At 45.8% G+C, this 21532-nt stretch overlaps 1 protein-coding gene across 4 annotated transcripts in view; it reads right to left on the minus strand.

Moving 5' to 3' along the window:
- Positions 1-962: 962 nt before the first annotated feature.
- Positions 963-21532, minus strand: part of LOC117449624 (nuclear receptor coactivator 3-like) — a 78193-nt gene continuing 57623 nt past the window's right edge. For 3 of the 4 annotated variants that reach the window (XM_034087404.2, XM_034087405.2, XM_034087406.2), the window contains exons 3-23: positions 17749-17856; positions 17026-17186; positions 15123-15223; positions 14866-15040; positions 12077-12259; positions 11204-11290; positions 10907-11047; positions 10312-10459; positions 9210-9724; positions 8038-9119; positions 7755-7887; positions 7115-7273; positions 6458-6688; positions 5964-6063; positions 5675-5846; positions 4676-5002; positions 4377-4484; positions 3425-3665; positions 2659-2836; positions 2329-2533; positions 963-1796 (exon numbers count right to left, since the gene is read on the minus strand). In XM_034087404.2, the coding sequence (XP_033943295.1) occupies positions 1785-1796; positions 2329-2533; positions 2659-2836; positions 3425-3665; positions 4377-4484; positions 4676-5002; positions 5675-5846; positions 5964-6063; positions 6458-6688; positions 7115-7273; positions 7755-7887; positions 8038-9119; positions 9210-9724; positions 10312-10459; positions 10907-11047; positions 11204-11290; positions 12077-12259; positions 14866-15040; positions 15123-15223; positions 17026-17186; positions 17749-17837 (4548 nt within the window). In that variant the 5' untranslated portion in view covers positions 17838-17856 and the 3' untranslated portion in view covers positions 963-1784. The remainder of the gene's footprint in view (positions 1797-2328; positions 2534-2658; positions 2837-3424; positions 3666-4376; positions 4485-4675; positions 5003-5674; positions 5847-5963; positions 6064-6457; positions 6689-7114; positions 7274-7754; positions 7888-8037; positions 9120-9209; positions 9725-10311; positions 10460-10906; positions 11048-11203; positions 11291-12076; positions 12260-14865; positions 15041-15122; positions 15224-17025; positions 17187-17748; positions 17857-21532) is intronic. The other variant, XM_034087407.2, reaches the window with a different exon arrangement.

The raw sequence follows: 21532 nt of genomic DNA on the forward strand, positions 1-21532 counted from the left end.
TTACACACTAGCACCTCTTTTGCTAAGACAATATCCCCAGAAAATAAAGAGTGCTTTCTGAGAGAAAGAAGGTGGCAGTATGAAAGAAAATCTACACGTACTGCTTACAAAAAGGAGGCCCTTACTTTCCAAACAATGCTTAAAGTATTGAAAATAAAAGCAGACCTATGACGGATTAAGAAAATTACACTTTTAAATATCAAGCCTTACAATCTGTGCAAAAACAGTATGTGACCTACAAAAGCATATATATATTTATATATAGTACATTTGAAGCTTATTTACAATTCATATTCACAGACAAAAGAAAAACAAAAAGCCCCAAACAAGACATCATGTCTAATACTGCAGTGCCATCGCTTTGAGTAAATGATACTTCATTTGTCCTCAGAGGAAAACCAGGAGGAAGGATTATTGCTAGAAATCTAACACACACTTCTCTCTTACAGTGGGAGCTAATATAGACATCATTTCATAATTGGCAATCAATTTCATTTCTGCATTTGTAATAACACTGTTAATTGGTGCGAGGTAACCAAAATGTCAGCACATTTTGGATTTAAAACTACCTGTGGAAAGATAAAATGATCATGTTAATGAAACTTTATAAATATAAGTTAAGTTTTGAACATTTATAGAAGTCTGTTTGTCTCAAGAGAGTTTTTAAAATGACTTAAAAATGGTTTGTTGTAATAAATTGGTACCTCTGTAGATGAGAGCGTTGGATCAAATCTGTGCTTGCCGCCTTTCTACTGGTTCCCACTTTAGAACAAAGATCATCAAAGTTACCCATTTCCAAACAACAGCCCCCATTACCCGGAGAGGAACGGTTGGAGAACACACACACACACACACACACACACACACACACACACACACACACACACACACACACACACACACACACACACACACACACACACACACACACACACACACACACACACACACACACACACACACACACACACACACACACACACACACACACACACACACACACACACACACACACACACACACACACCAAAATAAACAACTGCTGCAATGCAATTCTTGGGTAAAGGCCTCTGTATTGCCACAATCCTTTTGATGTTAGCCTTTCCTTAAAGTGCAATCAGCCAACAAGTAATTCACTCGTACTTTAGCGGCGTCCTGGAGAAGGAAACAATGTGCTACTGCCTAATGACATTCATCTGAGTGTCACAATCTGATGTCTCTTCATCTTGAACCACGTTTACTTTAGGGATCCTCCAGGAGCAGTGGGGGTATGGCGGGGGAGTTCAGAAACAAGAGAGGAATCCCACATTTTGAATCTGAACACAGCTGCATGGTACATTCGACAGAGGAGAGGATGTCTTAACACTTTCGTCCAAGTCTGTGATCTGCTCGAGCGTCTGTCCACCTTCACGGTTTGGTCCAGGGAGCGGTTTGTGTTTACCGAGGCGCACACACCGATCATAAAGAGAGGAATATTAAACTACAGCCTAAAAGGGGAATGACAGAGCTGTCTGAGGATTCATGTAAATGTATCACAGTGTTTCTGATTTTCATGAACGCTGCATGTTTTAACATATGTGTGTGACAGTCTGTCTGCTTTCCCTCAGGTTGCCAGACTGATACTGGCCATGAGTCCAAAGGAAGTTCACCCCCCCGTCTGGTGGGAGTGCAGCACTGCACACAGACACACAACACCTGCTCCTCCACACACACTCCAGGGCTGCAGCCGTGTCCTGTCTCTGAGTGGAGATCACAGCGAGACTAATGTCCTCCTGTCACGATGCTCAGCAGTATTTCTAGATTGAGGGGAGAGAAGAGAGAAAGGAATAAAGAAAAGTGTGCAATAGAACTGCAACTGATCTGAAGTGTAGCCTGTCATTAAAACAGCTGCCAGAATGAAAATCGTATTAAAGCAAATTTTATTCAAGCAAAAAGGATAAATCCTCCGTATTTATCTGAAGTTAAGCTGATAAAACTTCTTCATCCTGATTTAAATATATATGAAAAATGAAAAAAGATATTGGCATGAAAACAGGTCGATGGAAACCGACTGTGTTTCTTTGCTGAGCCAAAGCAGAGCTATATTAACAGAAACCGGAAATTGATAATAAAAGACTACATTTGGTTGATACGGACTAAATTGAACTAACTAAGACTCCCCATCTCTTACAATGAAACTGCTATAACAAGAAATGCACTCACTATGGAAAGGAGTAGATATCAAAGCAATAACAATTTAGTGTGTACATAGGCTTGTCAGTATTGTGTTACGACAAATTTGAATAAATAAAACCAGTTTTTTCAGACTCTCCTCCGCTCTGCACCCACCTGATCAGGCCCCATCGGCATGCGTCCCATCACCATGGGGTTCATTCCCATCTGCCCTCCCATCTGGCCCATGTGACCTCCTCCTCCGCTGGCTGGCATCCCCCCGTTCATCATCATGCCCCCATACTGGCCCGGGTTCCCCTGCTGCCCAAACTGCTGCTGCCCTGGAGGTCCCTGCTGCCCAAACTGCTGCTGAGGGTACGAGCTGGAGAGGGAGAGCGACAGGAAGAACAAGCTGGCATTTAAGAAATAACACCTGAAGAGAAAGGTTCTCCCTTATCTGACAGCACAGAGTTGGAGCACCTGTTGTAGATGTGTGTCATTTCCTACCTGGTGCGTCCCATGCCTCCCTGCGACCAGCCTTTCATTTCCGCCCCCTGGTACATGGGACTGCCCTGCGGGTGCTGTTGCATCATGGGGTTCTGAGGCCCCAGGCGGCCGGGCATCATGGCGTTAGGAGGACTGCTGCCTGCTGGGCCGAACGAGGGGTCTCCCTGCTGGCCCATCCCTGTGGAGAGAAATCATCCAGCATCAGCTCAGTCCTCCATTTACAGGAAATACATAACTGAAGGAATAACCAACCATCAATATGCACTATTTTTTGCACTTTTTTCAATGTTGTTAGTATTACACAGGGTACAATGCATAGTACTAACATGGAAACTATTATCCTGGAGATGAAAGACTACAATCTAATCATTTAATTAAAAATAATGGTATCATGAATCCACAGGTGTCTATTTGACCTTCTCTCCCTTTTTAATTTAAATAATTTAAATATTTTATACACAGGTATTGACTGATATTGATCAATTGTATGTTTTGTAATAGATTCAAGACCTACATCTCAATTGAAATGTGTTAAAAAAAATATATATAAAGATGGTAAATCAAGATAGATAGCGATCCTTTTGCCTTATAATGTGTTCTGATACTTACTATACCTTTAATAACAACGTTTGGACTGACTATAAAAAAACAGAGCGAGGGATGGTATTCTTTCAACATAAATCGTCCAATCTAATGACAAATGTGAAGAAGACCCCTGCAGTGCACTGACTCCCCACCAGGGAGCAGCAGTACTCAGTAAACTCACCATAGCTCCCCCCGTAGCTGAACTGCTGTGGCCCCGGCTGGCCCATGGTCGGCCCCGCCATCGGGCTCTCCATGCCTCCAGGAGCCGTGACGTTTGGAGGAGGACTGAACCCCCCCGCGGCGGCTGCGGCGGCGGCGGCCTGCTGCTGCTGCATCAGCATCATCATCCGCTGCCTCCTCATCTGCATGGTGACCATCTCCCTGCTGCGCTGAGCCATCATCTGAGCGTTGATGAAGCCCGGCTGCACCAAACACATAATCAGAGAGGTTGAGGAGGGTTTGCATGTGGTATAGATATATTTGGAGCGTTAATAAAGTGTGTATGCTATAAAATATACAGCGTGTAATGTAAAAAGTAGGTGAGTGATAAGGTCTCTTGGACAAACATGGTAATTTGGATGAAAGATGGATAAGAAAGGCTTATGTTTTAAATTCCATTAGACTACAACAGTCAAATATGTTCCAATTGTTCCATCACTTGAATGTTTCTTAAAGAATAGGAAAATACAAACATAAAAGTAATATTTTACAGACTGTAACAACTCTAACAAATTAAAGTCAACAGAGCAGCATCGGAGCTGAACACTCCAGCACCCGTCTCTCTTTTGACAATATACTAGACATGATAAATATATAAGGAATGTCGTGGCCATAAAACCTTCAAACTACTGGCAATTTTAATCCCTCTGGACATAAGTAAATCTAAAAAGATAAGACTCCTAAAAAGCCACAGCAGGGATCTGTCGAGTCAGTCAGTATGTTGAACAGATTTAATGAAAGGATCAGTACCACCTTCTGATCAAGCACACCATATAAAGGGGTTTTAAGTGTGAACTAATATTAGTGTCAAACTTGACCCTGATGACGAAATTAAACCATAATCTTTGATATGATCATCTCATATTTCAAAATCAGTATTTCAGTGATTCGTCCTTAATATAAAGTATATTTACGTCATCTACCTGTCCTCCCATGCCAGGCTGCATGCCTGGCCTCATGCCAGGGTTTCCTCCTGGGTTCTCCATCTTCATGCCCATGCCCTGCCGCGTCTGATTCATGAACTGAGGAGAAAAAACCCATTAAAAACAAGATGGAGGAGCAAATGATTCTCTGACCCTGACCCACTTGTATATATACTTACTATATATTTGCAGAAAATATATACTGTGTATGCGGAAATGAACGGTGCAACTTGATGATGGTGATTCATTAGTTTGGGTCTTGTTAAAACGTAATTGTTTGCATGCTGTACCTGCTGGCCCTGCAGCCTCTGCTGCAGCTGCAGCCTCATGGGCTTGTTGGCAGTCATCATCCTGGGTCTAATCATGTTGGCACGAGGGTGACCCATGCCGCCCATCCCACCCATTCCAGGGAAGCTTCCACCTTGGCCCATCTGAGACAGCATGGGCCCGAACCCCCCCTGCTGGGCCTGGCCCTGCATGGGGTTCCCTCCATAGCCAGACTGCATGGGCATGGTGGGGGGTCCGGGGTAGCCCTGTCCATAGAGGGGCTTCTGATCTAGCACCATGGACGGGTCCTGCCCTGGAAAAGACTCCAGCTGCTGCTCACTTCCCTGGTTCTGGAGCAAACAAGACAAAAGAAGAACTTTGTCAAACCTCTCCATCTAATTGATTAATTTCCAATTGGTTGGCTCTGTAATTGTCTTTTTCTAAGCAGCACAGACAGATCCCGCTGGGCTCATCCATCTTCCTTCAGAGAGAGTCTGAACACGGTGAGTCATGTCTGAAATATCTAATGCAAAGATGAACGTTAGGCTCACTTATGAGTCATGGCATGCAGACGGATCGTTTCTACGTTCAATTAGCTTCTAGAAAGATCCAGAATGCACGAGGATGAAAGCGTGGTAAAAGGAATACTTAACACACTATATCAAAACATGTATTAAGATCCCTCACAACTTGTGCAGTAGAATCAAAGTCTCGCTTTCGCAGGCGTACTGTATGCTCAATACTTCCTGAACACATAAGACTGTTAATGCACAAGTGTTTTAAATAGTAAGGTTTTATCAAAAATGCACGTGCTTGGGAAGTGGTGAGCATAACATTGATATGATTTATACTGCATGTGCTGTTTTAAACAGAGGCCCCTCATATACTTTATTTGATCAATTACATTTTCAGATTTTCATTCAGCAGCGAGGCATACGAGAAGACCAAGTCTTGAAGGTTACACAGAGCGAGTAATTGACATTTTTCAATCCATATTTGTAAAAAAAATTCTGCAGACCCACCTGGCTGACGAGGTCCGGGATACCCAGCGCTCGGTCGATCTCCTCCAGAGCGATGCCGTCCGTGTTGTTGAGCAGAGAGTCCAGCTGGTCCAGAAGCGCCCGCTCGTCGCTCTGACCCTCACTGGTGGTGGGAGGCACCAGGAGATCATCTAAGGCGTTTCCAAACTGTCGTCTACAAGGCACAAACAGACACTCGTGAGGCTGATTCAAACCTCCTGTTATATTACATGATGTACTCCCGAGCAGCTCATCAGGAATGAATACAGAGGAGGAGGAATGTTGCACTGACCTGGTACCGTCCATGCTAATTATGGCGTCGGGCCAGGAGGGGGACTGGTTGGGCTGCTGACTGAAGGGGCTCATCCCCATCCCCATGTCGGCAGAGCTTCCTACACCACGGAGACATTACATATTTGAATCATTCACATACAGGTAGTCAGCAGCTACAGGTTATGCAGCTTGGGTGTGATGAACAGGGAAGTGTAGTATGTATTCGTCCACATATAGTTAAGGTCTCCTCATTATAGAATAACTTCTAAAAAACCTCAGAATGCCATACAATTTAGTACATAAATGTACTTCAGGGTGTACTGTAATATGGTCACTTTGGTAATCCCTAAACTTCATCTAAAGGTATTATAAGATCAACATTTGCATTAGATTTTTGTACAAGTGCCTCTAAAAACTGAGCTATAAGCTTCCACTGTACCTTTTTTTTTGGTACATATTAAATAACTGTGTCTCGGATCATTTTCCAGCACCAATAGAGTATTAGAGACGTACCCATATCCATCAGCTGTTGCTGCAGCATGGACCTGGTGCCCGGTACGCTGTTGGAGCGGCCGATCATGGGTCCTGACATCATGCCCCTGCTGTTGCTGTACTCCATGCCAGGACGCATCATGGAGGGGTGTCCTGCTGAACCCACAGGGCTCACACCTGAGCGGGACATGCCCCAGTCCGCTGACCCCCCCATGGGCGACCGCTGGGGAACCATGCCCCTGTTCATTGGTCCTGTTGATACATAAACACCAGATATTCACGAGTCAGTATCATAAAAGTGTTTGAGGAGATCTGTTCGGCACATTCATGGTCCTCAAAAAGGACGGTTAACCTCCAATAAAAAACAAACAAACATTCACGTCTCTTGTTTTTAGCGTTATTTATACATTTAGATTGTTTTGGTGTGCGAGTGTTGGAGGTATTGACCGTAGATATGCCTGCCTTATCTCTAATACAATATAACTACATTGTTCTTTGCAAAATTCATACTGCTTAGAGAACCATATTTTGGATTTGTGAACCTTCCCTTTAAATCGGTGTCTGTAAGATAAGTATAAGTTATCCAATAATACAATATGAATTCAAAGAAAGTGAAGTCCCTAACTAGTGGTGAGAGAAATTGTGCTGAAATTGATATCGTGCCACTGAAACACTCACCCATGTTTCCTGGGTAGCCGTCTGGGCTGCCCATCATGTTTTCCTGCTTGATGAGCATGGGGCGTCTTCCCGCTCCCACAGGCCCGGCAGGCGGCTTCCCATCCATGGACATGGCCCTCTGGAAGGGACCCCGAGGCCCCGGGCCCATTCCGGCATTTCCTGCGCACAAAAAGTATAAACTAATTGATCAGAAATACGGAGAATAATATTGGTGTTGCACAAAATTAGGAATGGTTGAATCCGGGGAAACCGGAATTTATTTGTGTATGACTAAGCATTTTCTAGCATAAATATGAAAACAAATGAAAATAAATATACTTTCAAATTCAAATGACTTCATAGGATATATTACTGCTATGATAATGACATAGAAACACATTTGCTATCTAAGCATTGAATTTCCATTCAAATATTAGATTCTCTATATTTAATGAAAAACACGTTTATTTTCTCCTTAAAATAAAAGCCTGGGGGAAAGGGCCAATATAGGGACGCTCTCTCTACCAGAGAAGAAGCTCTAGGAGTTAAAAGATAATTCAGCATGTGATGATGCCAGATGTAGTTTACTGGCATTTTATATTGACTCCTGCTCCGCGTCAAAATGTCACTTCCTGTAAGCTTTGATCCTTTAACCACTTACCCTGCAGGCTGTCGTCAAGGCAACCCTGGGGTTTGCTTCCTGTGTCGTTCGCCCCCCCACCTCCGCTCTGATCCGGGTAAAAGTCAGAGCTTGAACCCCTCAGATCTCCGAGGATAGACTCCAGATTATGCAACTGGATATAAAAATAGAGCAAATGAGTTATTACGTAAGTATTTGAAGATCACAGGCAGTGAGTCAATGAGCTCTATGTATGGCCAGCTCAATGTAAATTAAAGTATGATTTTGCTTATTTAATCATTTCATAACAAAAAAGCGATCATACATCATCCGGTGGTTCTGACTTGATCTTGCTCTCAGGATGTTCGGGTGCAGATCCAGGACCGCCCCGTGCGGGACCGCCAGCGGCCCCCGGGGCTCCCTTCACATCTAGATCCTCCAGTTTGGGCTTGACATCCACTGGCTCTTTGGAGTCATCCTTGTTGAGAAGGTAGTGGAGGAGGGCGTGGGTCTTCTCCTTCTTCGGGCTATGCTGCTCCTGCTTGGGCTCCGTGACCATCCCCGGCCCGGCCCCTGCCCCTCCTCCTGCCTCGCCGCCCTCCTGGCCCCCGAGCGTCACCTTCCCCGTGGCCTCGGCTGTGATCTTAGCTACGTCATCTGCAGTGTTTCCATTTTGAAGAAGCTTGTGGAGGATCTTGTGCTTTTCTTGCAGGGAGCCAGTGTAGTGCGCTGAGGAAAGTGATGCTGCCAAAGCCCCTGGCCCGGTCGCCTGGCCCAGATTGGCACCGGTTGATGAAGAGGAGACTCCAGTCGAGGAGGGGCTCGTCAAGCCTCCAGTGGGGTCTTTACTGTCTGAGCCTGCAGGAGTGCTGCTGCTAGCTGGTGGAGGAGGTACAGGCGGCCCCGATGACCCGCTGCCACCTATCCCCAGCTCCTCGGTCGGAGAGGTCAGCAGCTGCAGCAGCTTCTTATGCCCCTTACTGTCCTGCAACCTCCGAGAGGGTTCACAGCTCGCCACCCCCGCATCGTTGCTTCCCTCTGCGGACTCTTTAGTCGCTGTAGCTGCCTGGTTGTCGGGTCGGTCTGCAGAACTCTCAGCCTGAGGATGCTGATGAGGGTGGTGATGGTGCATGGGGTGGTGATGGTCGCCGGGCCCCAAGCCTCCCGCTGGGCTTTTGGAGCCGTCTGGGCCCGGTTTGGGCGGCTGGCTGGGCTGAGAGGAAGAGTGGATGCTGGGCGAGCCGTCTGGTTTGTGGGCTGGCGAGGGGGACGTTAGGGTGGAGGGGAGGGAGCTGCCGACTCCTTCACTGATCGCTTGTAGGGCGTTTAAGGAGCTGCTGGAGAAGGTGGTGGTGCTTCCTCCACTTCCTCCACCACTGATGATGCCGCTCATGGGAGAGTGCATACCTGGAAAAGAAAACATAAGTCAAAATGAAAAAACAAGCCAATATATTAATAAATAACTGATGCTAATCAACCACACACTGACTGGCTTACCTCCTGGTGAGAACTGATTCGCGCCCATCTTTGGGCTCCCTCTGTTGCGGGGGGACATCAGAAGTCCCGGCTGGGGGCCACCCATTCTGGGGCTTCCTGAAGGGCTGTTCATGCCGCTTAGCCCGAACCCCCCGCTGCTCTGAAACGGGGGCTGCTGTGGGTGCTGCTGCATGCCTTGGCCCGGGTGATTCATGGGACCCATCTGATTCATCTGATTCATGTGCCCCCCCTGATTCATCTGCCCCATGTGATTCATCTGCATCATGCGGCTGCCCATGCCTCCACCTCCACTTCCTCCTCCGCCACCGCTGCCTCCGTACATAGAGCTGCCTCCCATCGGACCCATGTGACCCATGTGGCCCTGCTCGTTCATGCCGAAGCCCCTGCTCATGCCCATCCCCCCACCGGTGTTCATGTTCATTTGGGCATTGGGGTTTGGGCCTACCATGCCCTGTGGTCTCATGGTGTTCGGCATCATGTTTCCCCCCTGAGCTGAGCGGTAGCCGTTGGGTTCCCTGAACAAAAGGAGAAAACAAACAAACATTTGAAAGTCACAAACAATTATAAGGTAACAGTGGTGAGAATGAAGTCGAGTCATAGAAAATTATGATGTTCTCCCCTAATTTCAAACATAGCAAAGTCAATGCTGAACGTCCCATTTAAAAAATGACTGTTTTTTATCTACAAAGCAATTACTTAGATAATTTAAAGTGATATAAATAAAACGCAATGGAAATTATGTTTTTTATTAAATAAAAGGTTTTGAGACTTTGATTTGCTCCCAATCAGGGAGTTAGCTGGCATAAATGTGGGGACGATCTTAAAAGTAAAGAAACACATGTAACTGTCAAGCAAGTCAAATTTGGGTCTCCAGGGTGACGTCAAGGCATGTTAATCGAGTCCCCTACCTCTGCTGTTGTCTCTATAAATGATCAGATCCTGAGTTGTGTTTTCTCAGTGATCATAAGATGTCAGAAGAGCTACTTCAGCTGCTATTTCTGTGGCATGAAAGCTTGCATGGACGTGCTGGAAGGGGTCTAGACAGTCAATTAAACACCCTTTGCTGTGTCTGAAAGGAGTGTTTGTATGTTCAGTTTCTGACCTCTGCAGAAGGTGTGTGGAGATAAATCCCTGCGGCTCGTTGCTCATCGGGTGCCGGTACAGTTTGCTCTTGGTCTGGGCTGTGACTGGAGTGCCGTCGGACAGGGAGAAGCGGTACAAGGGAGTCTCGGCGTGACCCTGCAGGAAGGCTGCACAGACGGATACAGAAGACAAATGAACAGCCTGATAACAGAGGTCATCAATCACTGCCTTTATGTTGAAACCAACCCTGTGATTACAGCAGGGATCAATGTGGTAGCGCTCAGACATTTGTATTCATGAGATCAATATTGATACACTGATGTATGAGGATTGTGTGTGTTTCAGGGTTTCTTCCTGAAGAGAGGCCTGGCCAAGATGGGGAGCAACAACAAATAAAAGACAAACAATTCTCCTTAACTACAGCCTTGTAAGAGAAGATGAAATACACAACTAAGCAAACAGTTAATTAAATACAGGGAAATCCTGATGAGCTCTTTCATTATGGATTTAAAAGCGATTTACATGATGAATGATTTAAGTTTGAAGTACTTCAGCGGTTGATTTCTGGTGTGTGTGTGTGTGTGTGTGTGTGTGTGTGTGTGTGTGTGACGCACCCTCATGGTAGTGGCGTTTGTGCGACCAGGGCTGCCCGTCACTGTGCTGCAGGAACATCTGAATGCAACGCCTCAACAAATCCTCCCAGCCCGGACGCATCGACGCCCGCAGAGAGTTCTGGTCGATCTGGATCAGTTTACCTGCCAGGGAGGACAGAAGGAGGACGAGCGGGGAGGGAAGCAAACAAGGAGACGCATGAGGAGATGAGTCAAACCTGTTCATGGAGAAAAAACTTCACAGCCTGTTTGTGCGTTTTGTGCTTGTTCACTGAGCATTTAGGGTACGCAGCTCCTCACCTGAGAGCTCATGCCGAGTGTTGAAGCTCTCCGTTCTCTCCATGGCTGTCACCCGACGGGCCACGCAGATCATACATGACTGCAGGTCTGCAAAGGAAAGGAGAGGAGAGTCAGTAATGATTCATGATCGATGCATGTGCTTAAGGCTCTTTTTCTTGTAACAACTTTCCTTGACTCTGCTCCTTTAGATCTCTACTGCGATAAATGAGACAACATTTTTATTTACGAGGCAAGAGATTTTTGCACCTTTAAACAAACCCAGGTTTTTCCAAACATGTGACATGTGTAAACAAGATGTTGTTGTCCCATGACCAAATCATCTCTTATTAGTATAATTTTTACATTTTACACATGACTTCTCTATTTTCTTGCGGTGTTTCTGTCAATGTGCTGGATTTCTTTCAATTTCTATTTGATATTATGAAACGCTTCTGGTAATGGTAAGAAAGTGGAAAGGAAAATACGGAGAAGTTTATGACTATGTACTGAAGTCCCTCGAAGAAGGACACAAACAAGAGCTTGTTCAACTATTGCATTGCATTTAGAATCATACTTTTCCACCAGAGTTGTGTATTTTCCAATTTTATATTCACTTTCTGTTAGAGTCCCCCTCCAGAAAATACTCCGCTTGGAATAATAATTAGTGTGGAAAAATCCAGACTTAAAATATCTGCACTGGAGGGTTTTAACTGAAGAGAAACCTTCCTCCTTCAGCAGATACATTTTTAAATAACAAAAAAGCTATGAATCGTGAAAAAACAATAAGCCAAACATATTTATAAGCGTGAAAAAGAACAAATGTGATTGTTTTTCCAAGTAATTACTTCTTATCATTAACTAAATGTGTGTTATTATGTGACCGCCCCAGCGTACCTTCCCCCTCCTCGATCATGGCCTTGGGCTGGGTAAGAGCAAAACACTGCATGGTCTCGTAGCGCGGCCCTCCTGGCCCCTCCTCCATGGAGCCGTGTGCGTGGCCAAACTTGACCAGCATCCGGCAAGTGAAGGTGTGACTCTTCTGTCGGGCTGCCTCGCTTCCCCACGACACTCCATTTACTATTAAAAAAGAAACACAAACAAAAAATACATTTACACTGGGGAGTAAAAATGGAGCTGGGATTGAAAACTAAATGTAGCAATGGACTGCCTGTGATCAGACGCCACAACAGCTCACACCCTTTTCCTGCCGGGAATCCACACACACAAAGAAAAAAACAACGAACACACTGCAACGTGTATTTTCCCTCTTAAATTGAGAAGCAGAAGCCTCTCCTGCCGTACGGATGCCTGGCTAAATGGACCATGGGATTAATGTAGCCAAGGTGTCGATTTCCAATATCTCTCCCTCTCAGTGCGCTCGACAGCGGGCAGAGGCCAGGGACACTCAGCCATCTATCCTCATTTAGACCCTGACTTCTCATCACGACACACACACACACACACACACACACACACACACACACACACACACACACACACACACACACACACACACACACACACACACACACACACACACACACACACACACACACACACACACACACACACACACACACACACACACACACACACACACACACACACACACACACACACACACACACACACACACACACACACACACTCATTTAGACGGGGTCACCTTCACAGGGGGGAGAGAGAGAGAGAGAGAAAGGGGAGGAAAACTTCAGAGACATCCAACTGTCCTCCAAGGTCTGCGTGAAGCCTTATCAGAGGCCTTGAGCCGGCGGGAGGTTTCTGTCTGGCAGGTGCAGGGAAGATAAAAGAAAAGACCCAGGAGAGCGAGACGTTTTTTGGGGGGGGGATAGGGAGAGGTGATTTCACAAGGCCTTGGGACAGAGAAAAACACGGTACAGTCAATGGGGCCGACATCTCCCCTTAGACACAATTAGCCAGTGGTGAAAGAAGTAAACAGATGTTTTACTTGAGTAAAAGTACAAATACTACTGAGTAAAAATACTCAGAAATGTCACTTAATTATAAGTACAAAAGACTTGCCATAGAAATGTAATTAAAGTACCAAAAGTAAGAGCACTTATTGTGCGTGATGTCCCATTTTAGAATCATACGAATATATGAAATCATATAAATATGCATTCATCACTGCTGGAAAAGGTGGAGATAATTGTTATTACTTTATATAATGCTGCTAGATATTTTAACCTATAATTAGATATCATAGTTTATGTTTTAGTTTATTTAGTTTTAGCTAATAATCTGAATCTGTAAAGTAACTAGTAACTTCTTTCTTTTTTTCAGACAAATATAGTGAGTACAATATTGGCTTAAAAAATAGTAGTGGAGTAGAAGTAAAAAGTAGCATCAGATGGAAATACTTCAGTAAAGTACTAGTAATCCTCAAATCGTACTTGAGTACAGTACTAAAGTCAATGTACTTCACTACATTACACCACTGCAATTAGCCAACAGCGAGGCAAGACAGGCGGGTCAAAAAACACACCGGCCGACAACTAAAACTCACTCCATGTTTTGTGCTCGAGTGTGTGTCTGTTTTCGTTAGTGAATGTGCATGATTGTGTGTGTATTTAGCTGTAGCTGGCGTGGTCAACGGTCATCCCGCAGGAATGTGCAGCGAGAGCGTATTTCATTCATGGGCCCAAAAGATAATGACGGGGGCAGAGCAGCAGAGCGAGACACAATGGGGGGTGGGAGAGCAGACAGGGAAGCAGGTTGAGAAACAGACAACCACAATGTGTGGCTGCCACACCAAGAACGAGTGAAGCTGAGAACAATTTGAGAGACACGAGGGATGCTCAGGGAGATAAGGCGAGACTTAAAAAATAAAGAGTGTGAATGAATAAAGCGGCGTGCAAAGGGAAATAAGTGAGAGAACGTGTCAATGACATGTCGGAGCCGCCACTGCTAAGGAACATTACTGCAGAGTTAATAGAGGCGGGTTCAGTCGAGCACACACGCATCCATAATTAATCAGCTTTATAAATAGTGCTCTAGTCCACACACACACACACACACACACACACACACACACACACACACACACACACACACACACACACACACACACACACACACACACACACACACACACACACACACACACACACACACACACACACACACACACACACACACACACACACACACACACACACACACACACACACACACACACACACAAATACTCAGGCACATGCAAACAAGAATTGAATTAAGTAGCGGGAAGTATGGAGGTGCATTATTCAGCAGTAAGTAGTTTCCATATGGCTGCCATGGGATCTGAATAAAGCTCGGCCTGTTTTACACTGTCTGGACCACTGAGTGTGACTGACAGCTGCGCTACGCTCTGCCTGCTTAGCACCGGGTGGGCGGGTGCTCCTGTGCACATGTGTGTTTTGTTAGGTGTGTGTGCCTCTTTCCGAAAAGCTCTCATGCACATGAACAGGCTTCCCAGGAGCTCCTCATTATAACCAGAGAAGGGGTTAATAACGGAGTGAATAAATAACTGAGTGAGTCTACGCTGACGTGCGCGAGTTGTTGCAACCTCTCAAAGATTGTTTTATAACTCGGCCCTGTGGAAGTTGTCAAGCTGAGTTTACTTCTGAGCAGATGTGCAGCCTCCCTGTGAGTGTGTTTGTGTGTAAATGTGTGTTTCTCACTGTTGGTCTTAGGCAGGTTCTTGTGGAACTCTTCCCGGTCGTCCTCATGGAGAATATTGTAGACGCTGGTGTTGATGAGCTCCTCCTGCTTGTACTGCAGGTACTGCGTCACGTTGTCCGACACAAACACCACGCTGCCTTCCCGGTTCACCACAAACAGGAAGCCATCCAGAGCCTGAGAGGACAGCGACAGGAAGTCACCACCAAACCTCGAAGAAATATTCCCTGATCAGACGGAGATGCAGTGCAGCACTCACCTGCAGCAGGAGCGGCCCCAAGTGGTCCTTGTCGATGACCCCCTGACCCGTCGAGGACACGTCAGACTTCTGGACGTCGTCGTCGTTGGATGAAGCTTTTCCTGCAGGAGGGGGAAAAAGACGAGATGCATTAAAAAAACAAAGACATTTCAAATCCTAGCTGCCCACAAAGAAGGGAAAAAAAGAGCAATGGAGAACACAAAGAGAGAGCAACGATACCTGGAACTGGAGGAAACTGTTATTCACTTCTACAGCTGCACCAGCAGGGGGCAGCGTTTCTCAATCTTTACTTGAACATTTTTTCCCTCTAATTTAAAAATACAGGTGAGGAGGGAGACGGACGGAAGCAGGTTTCTCTGAGGAGCCCGTCAGGAGGAGTAGAGGGCTGGGTGCATGTGGAGCAGGTAACAGCCGTCCTCTTGCTTTATATTCAGTGTCAGACTCTGAGGGACTGTCTGGTAGGCTGGGGCTGAGAGAGAGAGGGAGCGCGGGAGAGAGCTACAGAGGCTCTGGAAGCTGTAATGGTGCAGGGGCAGGAGGCACCTGAATTAATGGAGGGGCTGAGAGAGAGAGAGAGAGAGAGAGAAAGGAAGACAGACAGATAAAGAGAGAGAGACAGGAAGGACCAGAGGGAGGTGGACGGAGACGATGCTGAGAGAAAATGCCTGGCATTTGGGTATTAATGCAGGGATTGGTCTGAGGAAGAGGCGGGGGCTGCTCGGCTACAGGAATCATTCTATCTGATTAGCTCCCAAGGGGCACAGATACCCACACAAAGAAAAAAAAAAGCCATTGCTGCCTCATCCAGGCATTGTGAAGTTAGGTAGAGAATAGCTGGGAGAGGAAGGAGACAAACAGAAAGAGAGAGGCTGCCCTCCATCAGTTCCCTCAATATCTTAAGATGCTGGGAGCAAATCTAAAGATGCTGCAATACAGATGAGAGTGGAGGAGAAAGAAAACCGGGAAGCAGAAGAGGAAGAAGACGCTCGAGCAGAGTACGTCAAATCCAAGTGAGGATTTATTGAAGGAGAAAAGAGCAAAGATGAAGGTTTGCAGAAAGAGCAACTGAAAGTGAGAACAGGAACAGGTAGAGAGAGAGGGAGAGACGAGTGTAAACGCCTGTGTCATTTCTGTCTTCACTTCCTGTAACTATGGCAACGTGTCAGCAGCCAGTCAGGGCCAGCTGTAGCCTCTTCCCCTTCCTGTCGAGGTGGCAGACGCTGACGGAGCCGAGCACAGGCACGAGAACAGAATTCACCCCTGATCTTTGAAAATTCACACAGGGCTGAATGTAAGAAGCAACAATATGTCCATTCGGCGAAGCAAGACTCTCAGCCTGGAGCGTGCTGTAACAGAACTAACAATTTGGCAGTTCAGCAGAATGGATGGGCATGTGATTACCTGCAAACGTCCAATTAAACAGCCCCTGGCGAGGGCAGCACACAGCTGTGCATGCTCATCTCTCTCTCTCTCACACACACACACACACACACACACACACACACACACACACACACACACACACACACACACACACACACACACACACACACACACACACACACACACACACACACACACACACACACACACACACACACACACACACACACACACACACACACACACACACACACACACACACACACACACACACACACACACACACACACACACACACACACACACACACACCATTGCCAATGTTTCCAAACATAAACAGTTCAGGCTGTGAAATTTGTGGGAGATGAAAGTGATTCGTCCTTGCACCTGGACTCTGAGAAGGCACATGTGAGTGTGTGTCCAGCTTTCTCTCTCCCTTCACCACCTCTCCCAATGTTTCCTAGACACTCTTCTCAACAGTCCTTCTGACAGGGATCTCAGACAAAGTGCGTCCACTCACCCTGCTCTTTGATCTGGCGGATCTGGCGCACCGTCTCTTTGAGGATGGCACATTTGTCTGGTTTGACGTTGAAGCTGTCGATGTCGCCTAGGTTGGCCGAGATCAGCTCTGCTAGCTCTTCAATGTATTTGCTCTCCTGTTCCCGTCGCTTCCTGTCACACCTGCAAAATTGGCAAAGTTTAAAAATAAGCCAAGGCTATTGCGTCAGTGATGTTGATACATTTGAAAACAATGCAGATTGGATGAGTTTTTAAGTAGAGCAACTTGTCCAACGTCTGAATGGAAGTACTATTTTCCCCCTGATTCCATCAAACATGAAGCCTCGTGTTTCATTACATATCATTTAGCATGTATTACATTTATGTTTTCAATCCCTCTCTTTTGATCTGATGAAGATTCAGTTCAGTTCAAACATTGCATACTTATAAAAAAACAATGGTACATAATAAATTGTAGAATCACAGTTCAAGTGTAATTTATGTCATATCCTTACCTTCCTGAGAAGGATTTTAAATTCAATGATAATCTAACTAGGTTAAATCAATCAGGAAGTGCTTTTTCTACCAACATTATGGTCAAAATCCTCCTAAAAATGTGCACATATTTTGGCTCCTACTTTTCACAGCACACAGAGGAGCAACAATGCTCGGCCTGGAGAAGCCGCTGACCCAGTAGCCCACTTTCATGCTTTTCTCCTCTCTCGTGCTCATCAGAAACACTCACCCCAGACCCGGCGTCTCGCAAGTGGAGAGCTTGCGTTTCCGGTTTTCTGAGCTCAGAGGCTCCATGGAGTTCTCCCCCAGTCCGCTCATCGTGAACACATATCAGCACCTGAGAGGAAGGAGCACACACACAGGTGTAAACAATGCTTTATTGCAGGCATAGGAGGAATTACAATGTTCCTCAAGGCCCTTCAGCTTCCATTGATACATAATTGCGAAAGTAAGGAGACATGGGAATCGTCCTTTTGAACTCAGCAAAAAATAACCAACCAAGAGCAGTTTATGAAGTGGATACAGTGCAAAACACACAGCAGAGTCGAAATATGCGTATATCATGCAAATCATATTCTCCTGGCAGAGACTGACGTTCATAAACATGTCTCGTCTGCCTCCTCGTCTCCCTTAGAAAAACAGAGTAAGCGTGAGGTTGTGTTTGTTTGGTCTGTGTGTGTCTGTGTGGGCCTGAGTTCATCAGCTCAAAACACACACACACACACACACACACACACACACACACACACACACACACACACACACACACACACACACACACACACACACACACACACACACACACACACACACACACACACACACACACACACACACACACACACACACACACACACACACACACACACACACACACACACACACAGGATTAGCAGTGTCTCTGACGATAAGCCACGCTGCACAACTAACCCTGTTAGACAGCCGTCTGTCTCCCATAATGCATCACATTTCTTAGGAAGTGAGCTGATAAAGGTTGTAGGGAAGAGAGGCAGATGGGACGAAAAGGAGGCGGAGAGGAAGAGGACTAGGAGGAGGAGGAAGAGGAGAAGCAATAATGCACAGAGGGAGAAGCTGGTGCTGTGAAGTGAGCTCTGATTGGTCATTTTCTTTGCCACAGTGACAGCAGCTGACACTGGGGAAAGGTATAGGAGGGGAGGGAAAAGAGGATGGAGGAAGGGAGGGAGGGAGGAGAGGAAAGTAAATGAAGGGGAGAAAAATACAGAGCACAAATAGAGTGGGGGATAGACAGAGAAAATGCAGAGGAAGAAAAAATATAGAAGGCGGGAATCAGAGCGAAGAGAGGAGGAGGAGGCGGCAGGGGGAGCGAGCTGAGAGAAAAAGAGATAAAGGCATGTCAAAGAAAGACGGGAGGGAAGGGGAACAGGTGAGAGGGGGAGGAATTAGAGGAGGAGATGTTCAGACTGTCTGGTGTGTGTTGAATGCATGTGTGGCGCACAGAGTGGGCTGAAAGCTTCCCCTCTTAACCTTCACAGCCAGGGCAGCTTTTTCACTCCATTGATTACATGGTTATCCTCTGACCAGAGCACTGCCTCTCCTGCATAGCAAATCAGGCCAACGGCAGGGGAGAGAGCCGGCCTGTTATTTAATCACCATGCACCATCATCTCATGCTCCTTCTTGTGGGATCAGTTCATGAAAATGTCTGATTTCTTTCTTACTTTTTCTGTTCTTGGATAGAAATCGCTCTGATCCTCAGTGCTGCGCTCTCGGTTCTAAAACAAGATGGTATCCGGCTCAAACAGGCAGTGAACATGTTAGGGCTTGCTTTCATACATGTATTCAAGACCAGGTGAAACACTAGTGTATTCCCTTGCAAGACAACAACAGGGAATTCTTGTGAATTTTCTTCTAAAAGCAAGAGATGCTCTGAAGATGCTCAATCGCTCCCGCTTTGAGTTTTCTCTTTTAATCTCTCCCTTGAGTACCTCCCATCCGACTGTCTGTCTGATTGTCTCGTTGCCTTTATCTGCCTGCCTACCTGCGTTTCTTCTTGCCTAATCTCCCGCCTCCCCTGTCTGCTGCTCATCGTCAAACAAAAACCCTGCTTGCTGTTGTTTGATGAAACCTACCACGAGGAAGACAAGTAGCGGAGGAGGCATACAGAGGAGAGGGGGAGGTACAAAGTCGAGGGGTTTAGAGCTTGTAGAGCCAAAGCAAAGTGTTTGAGTGAAACTCCGTCTTTGCTCCTCAGACGCTCCCGCCCGCCCGCCTGTTTGGCAGCCTATTGATGGAGTTCTCAAAGGGGGAGTTGCTCTAATTGCGGAGTGAATGAGGCGGCCCCAGAGAATGGTTGATTAGGAGGCTGCTGAATGCCCCAGGGAAATGGGTCACCTCCAGCCTGGCGCGGGCCGCCCGCTTTTCCAGTGCAGGGAGAAAGTCAATTACACGCCACAGGCAGCGTGGGGTCTGGTGGCAGAGAGGCGGCGGGGCTGCGGTGGGTACGATATAACAGCAGGGGGCATGGGAAAGAGACGTGTAAAGAGGTCAAATGGGAGAGGGCGATGGCTTGGATGGAGGGCAGCAAGAGGGACAGGAGAGATGGGCGTAAGGATGGACATTTATGGGAGGAAAAGTGAGGTGCAGTTGCCTTTGACCAGTATAGTGTTATCAACAGCTCCCGGAAACGTAAGTTCTAATATTACACTAGATAGTAAACTAGAATGCTTTTCAGCCATAAACCTTGAACAATTAAATTCAATGATTCTCTCTTCTAAACCATCAACGTGCATGTTAGACCCAATTCCAACTGAGCTGTTGAAGGAAGTTTTTCCATTAATTAGCACTTCTTTATTAAATATTATGAATATGTCTTTATTATCAGGCTGTGTTCCACAATCATTCAAAGTAGCAGTGATACAACCGCTTCTTAAAAAGCACAACCTCGATCCAGAGGTTTTAGCCAACTATAGACCTACAGTATTTCTAATCTTCCGTTCCTCTCAAAAATTCTTGAGAAAGCAGTCGCAAAACAGTTGTGTGATTACTTAAAAAACAATGATTTATTTGAAGATGTTCAGTCTGGCTTTAGAACACATCATAGCACAGAGACAGCTCTGGTTAAAGTCACAAATGACATTCTAATAGCCTCAGACAAGGGACTTGTCTCTATTCTTGTCTTGCTCGATCTCAGTGCTGCATTTGATACTATCGACCATGATATCCTATTGCAAAGACTAGAGCACTTAGTTGGCATACAGGGAACTGCTTTAGGCTGGTTTTGGTCCTATCTATCTGAACGCTCTCAGTTTGTACGTGTTAACGATGAATCTTCCACGCAAACCAAAGTTAGCCATGGAGTGCCACAGGGCTCAGTGCTCGGACCTAGTTTGTTCACATTATATATGCTTCCGTTAGGCAATATTATAAGGAATCATTCTGTAATCTTTCATTGTTATGCGGATGATACTCAACTATATTTATCAATCAAACCTGATGAAATTAATCATCTAAATACATTTCAAGACTGCCTTAAGGACTTAAAAACGTGGATGACCTTAAACTTTTTGATGTTAAACACGACCAAAACTGAAGTTATTGTACTTGGCCCGAAGTATCTACGAAACAAATGATCTAAAGATATACTAACTATGGATGGCATTAATTTGGCCTCCAGTGAGACTGTAAGGAATCTTGATGTTATATTTGATCAGGATTGATCCTTTAACGCCCACATAAAATCAATTTCAAGGACCGCCTACTTCCATCTACGTAACATTACAAAAATCAGGCATATCTTGCCAAAACGATGCAGAGAAACTAGTCCATGCATTTGTTACTTCTAGGCTGGATTATTGTAACTCTTTATTATCAGGGTGTACCAAGAAGTCAGTCAAGTCGCTTCAGCTGATTCAAAATGCTGCAGCTCGTGTACTAACCAGAGTTAGGAAAAGGGACCACATTACTCCTGTTCTGGCTGCCTTACACTGGCTCCCTATAGAACACAGGATAGAATTTAAAATTCTTCTTCTCGCC

Source organism: Pseudochaenichthys georgianus, chromosome 7 (genome assembly GCF_902827115.2).
Source record: "Pseudochaenichthys georgianus chromosome 7, fPseGeo1.2, whole genome shotgun sequence".
Taxonomy (NCBI): domain Eukaryota; kingdom Metazoa; phylum Chordata; class Actinopteri; order Perciformes; family Channichthyidae; genus Pseudochaenichthys; species Pseudochaenichthys georgianus.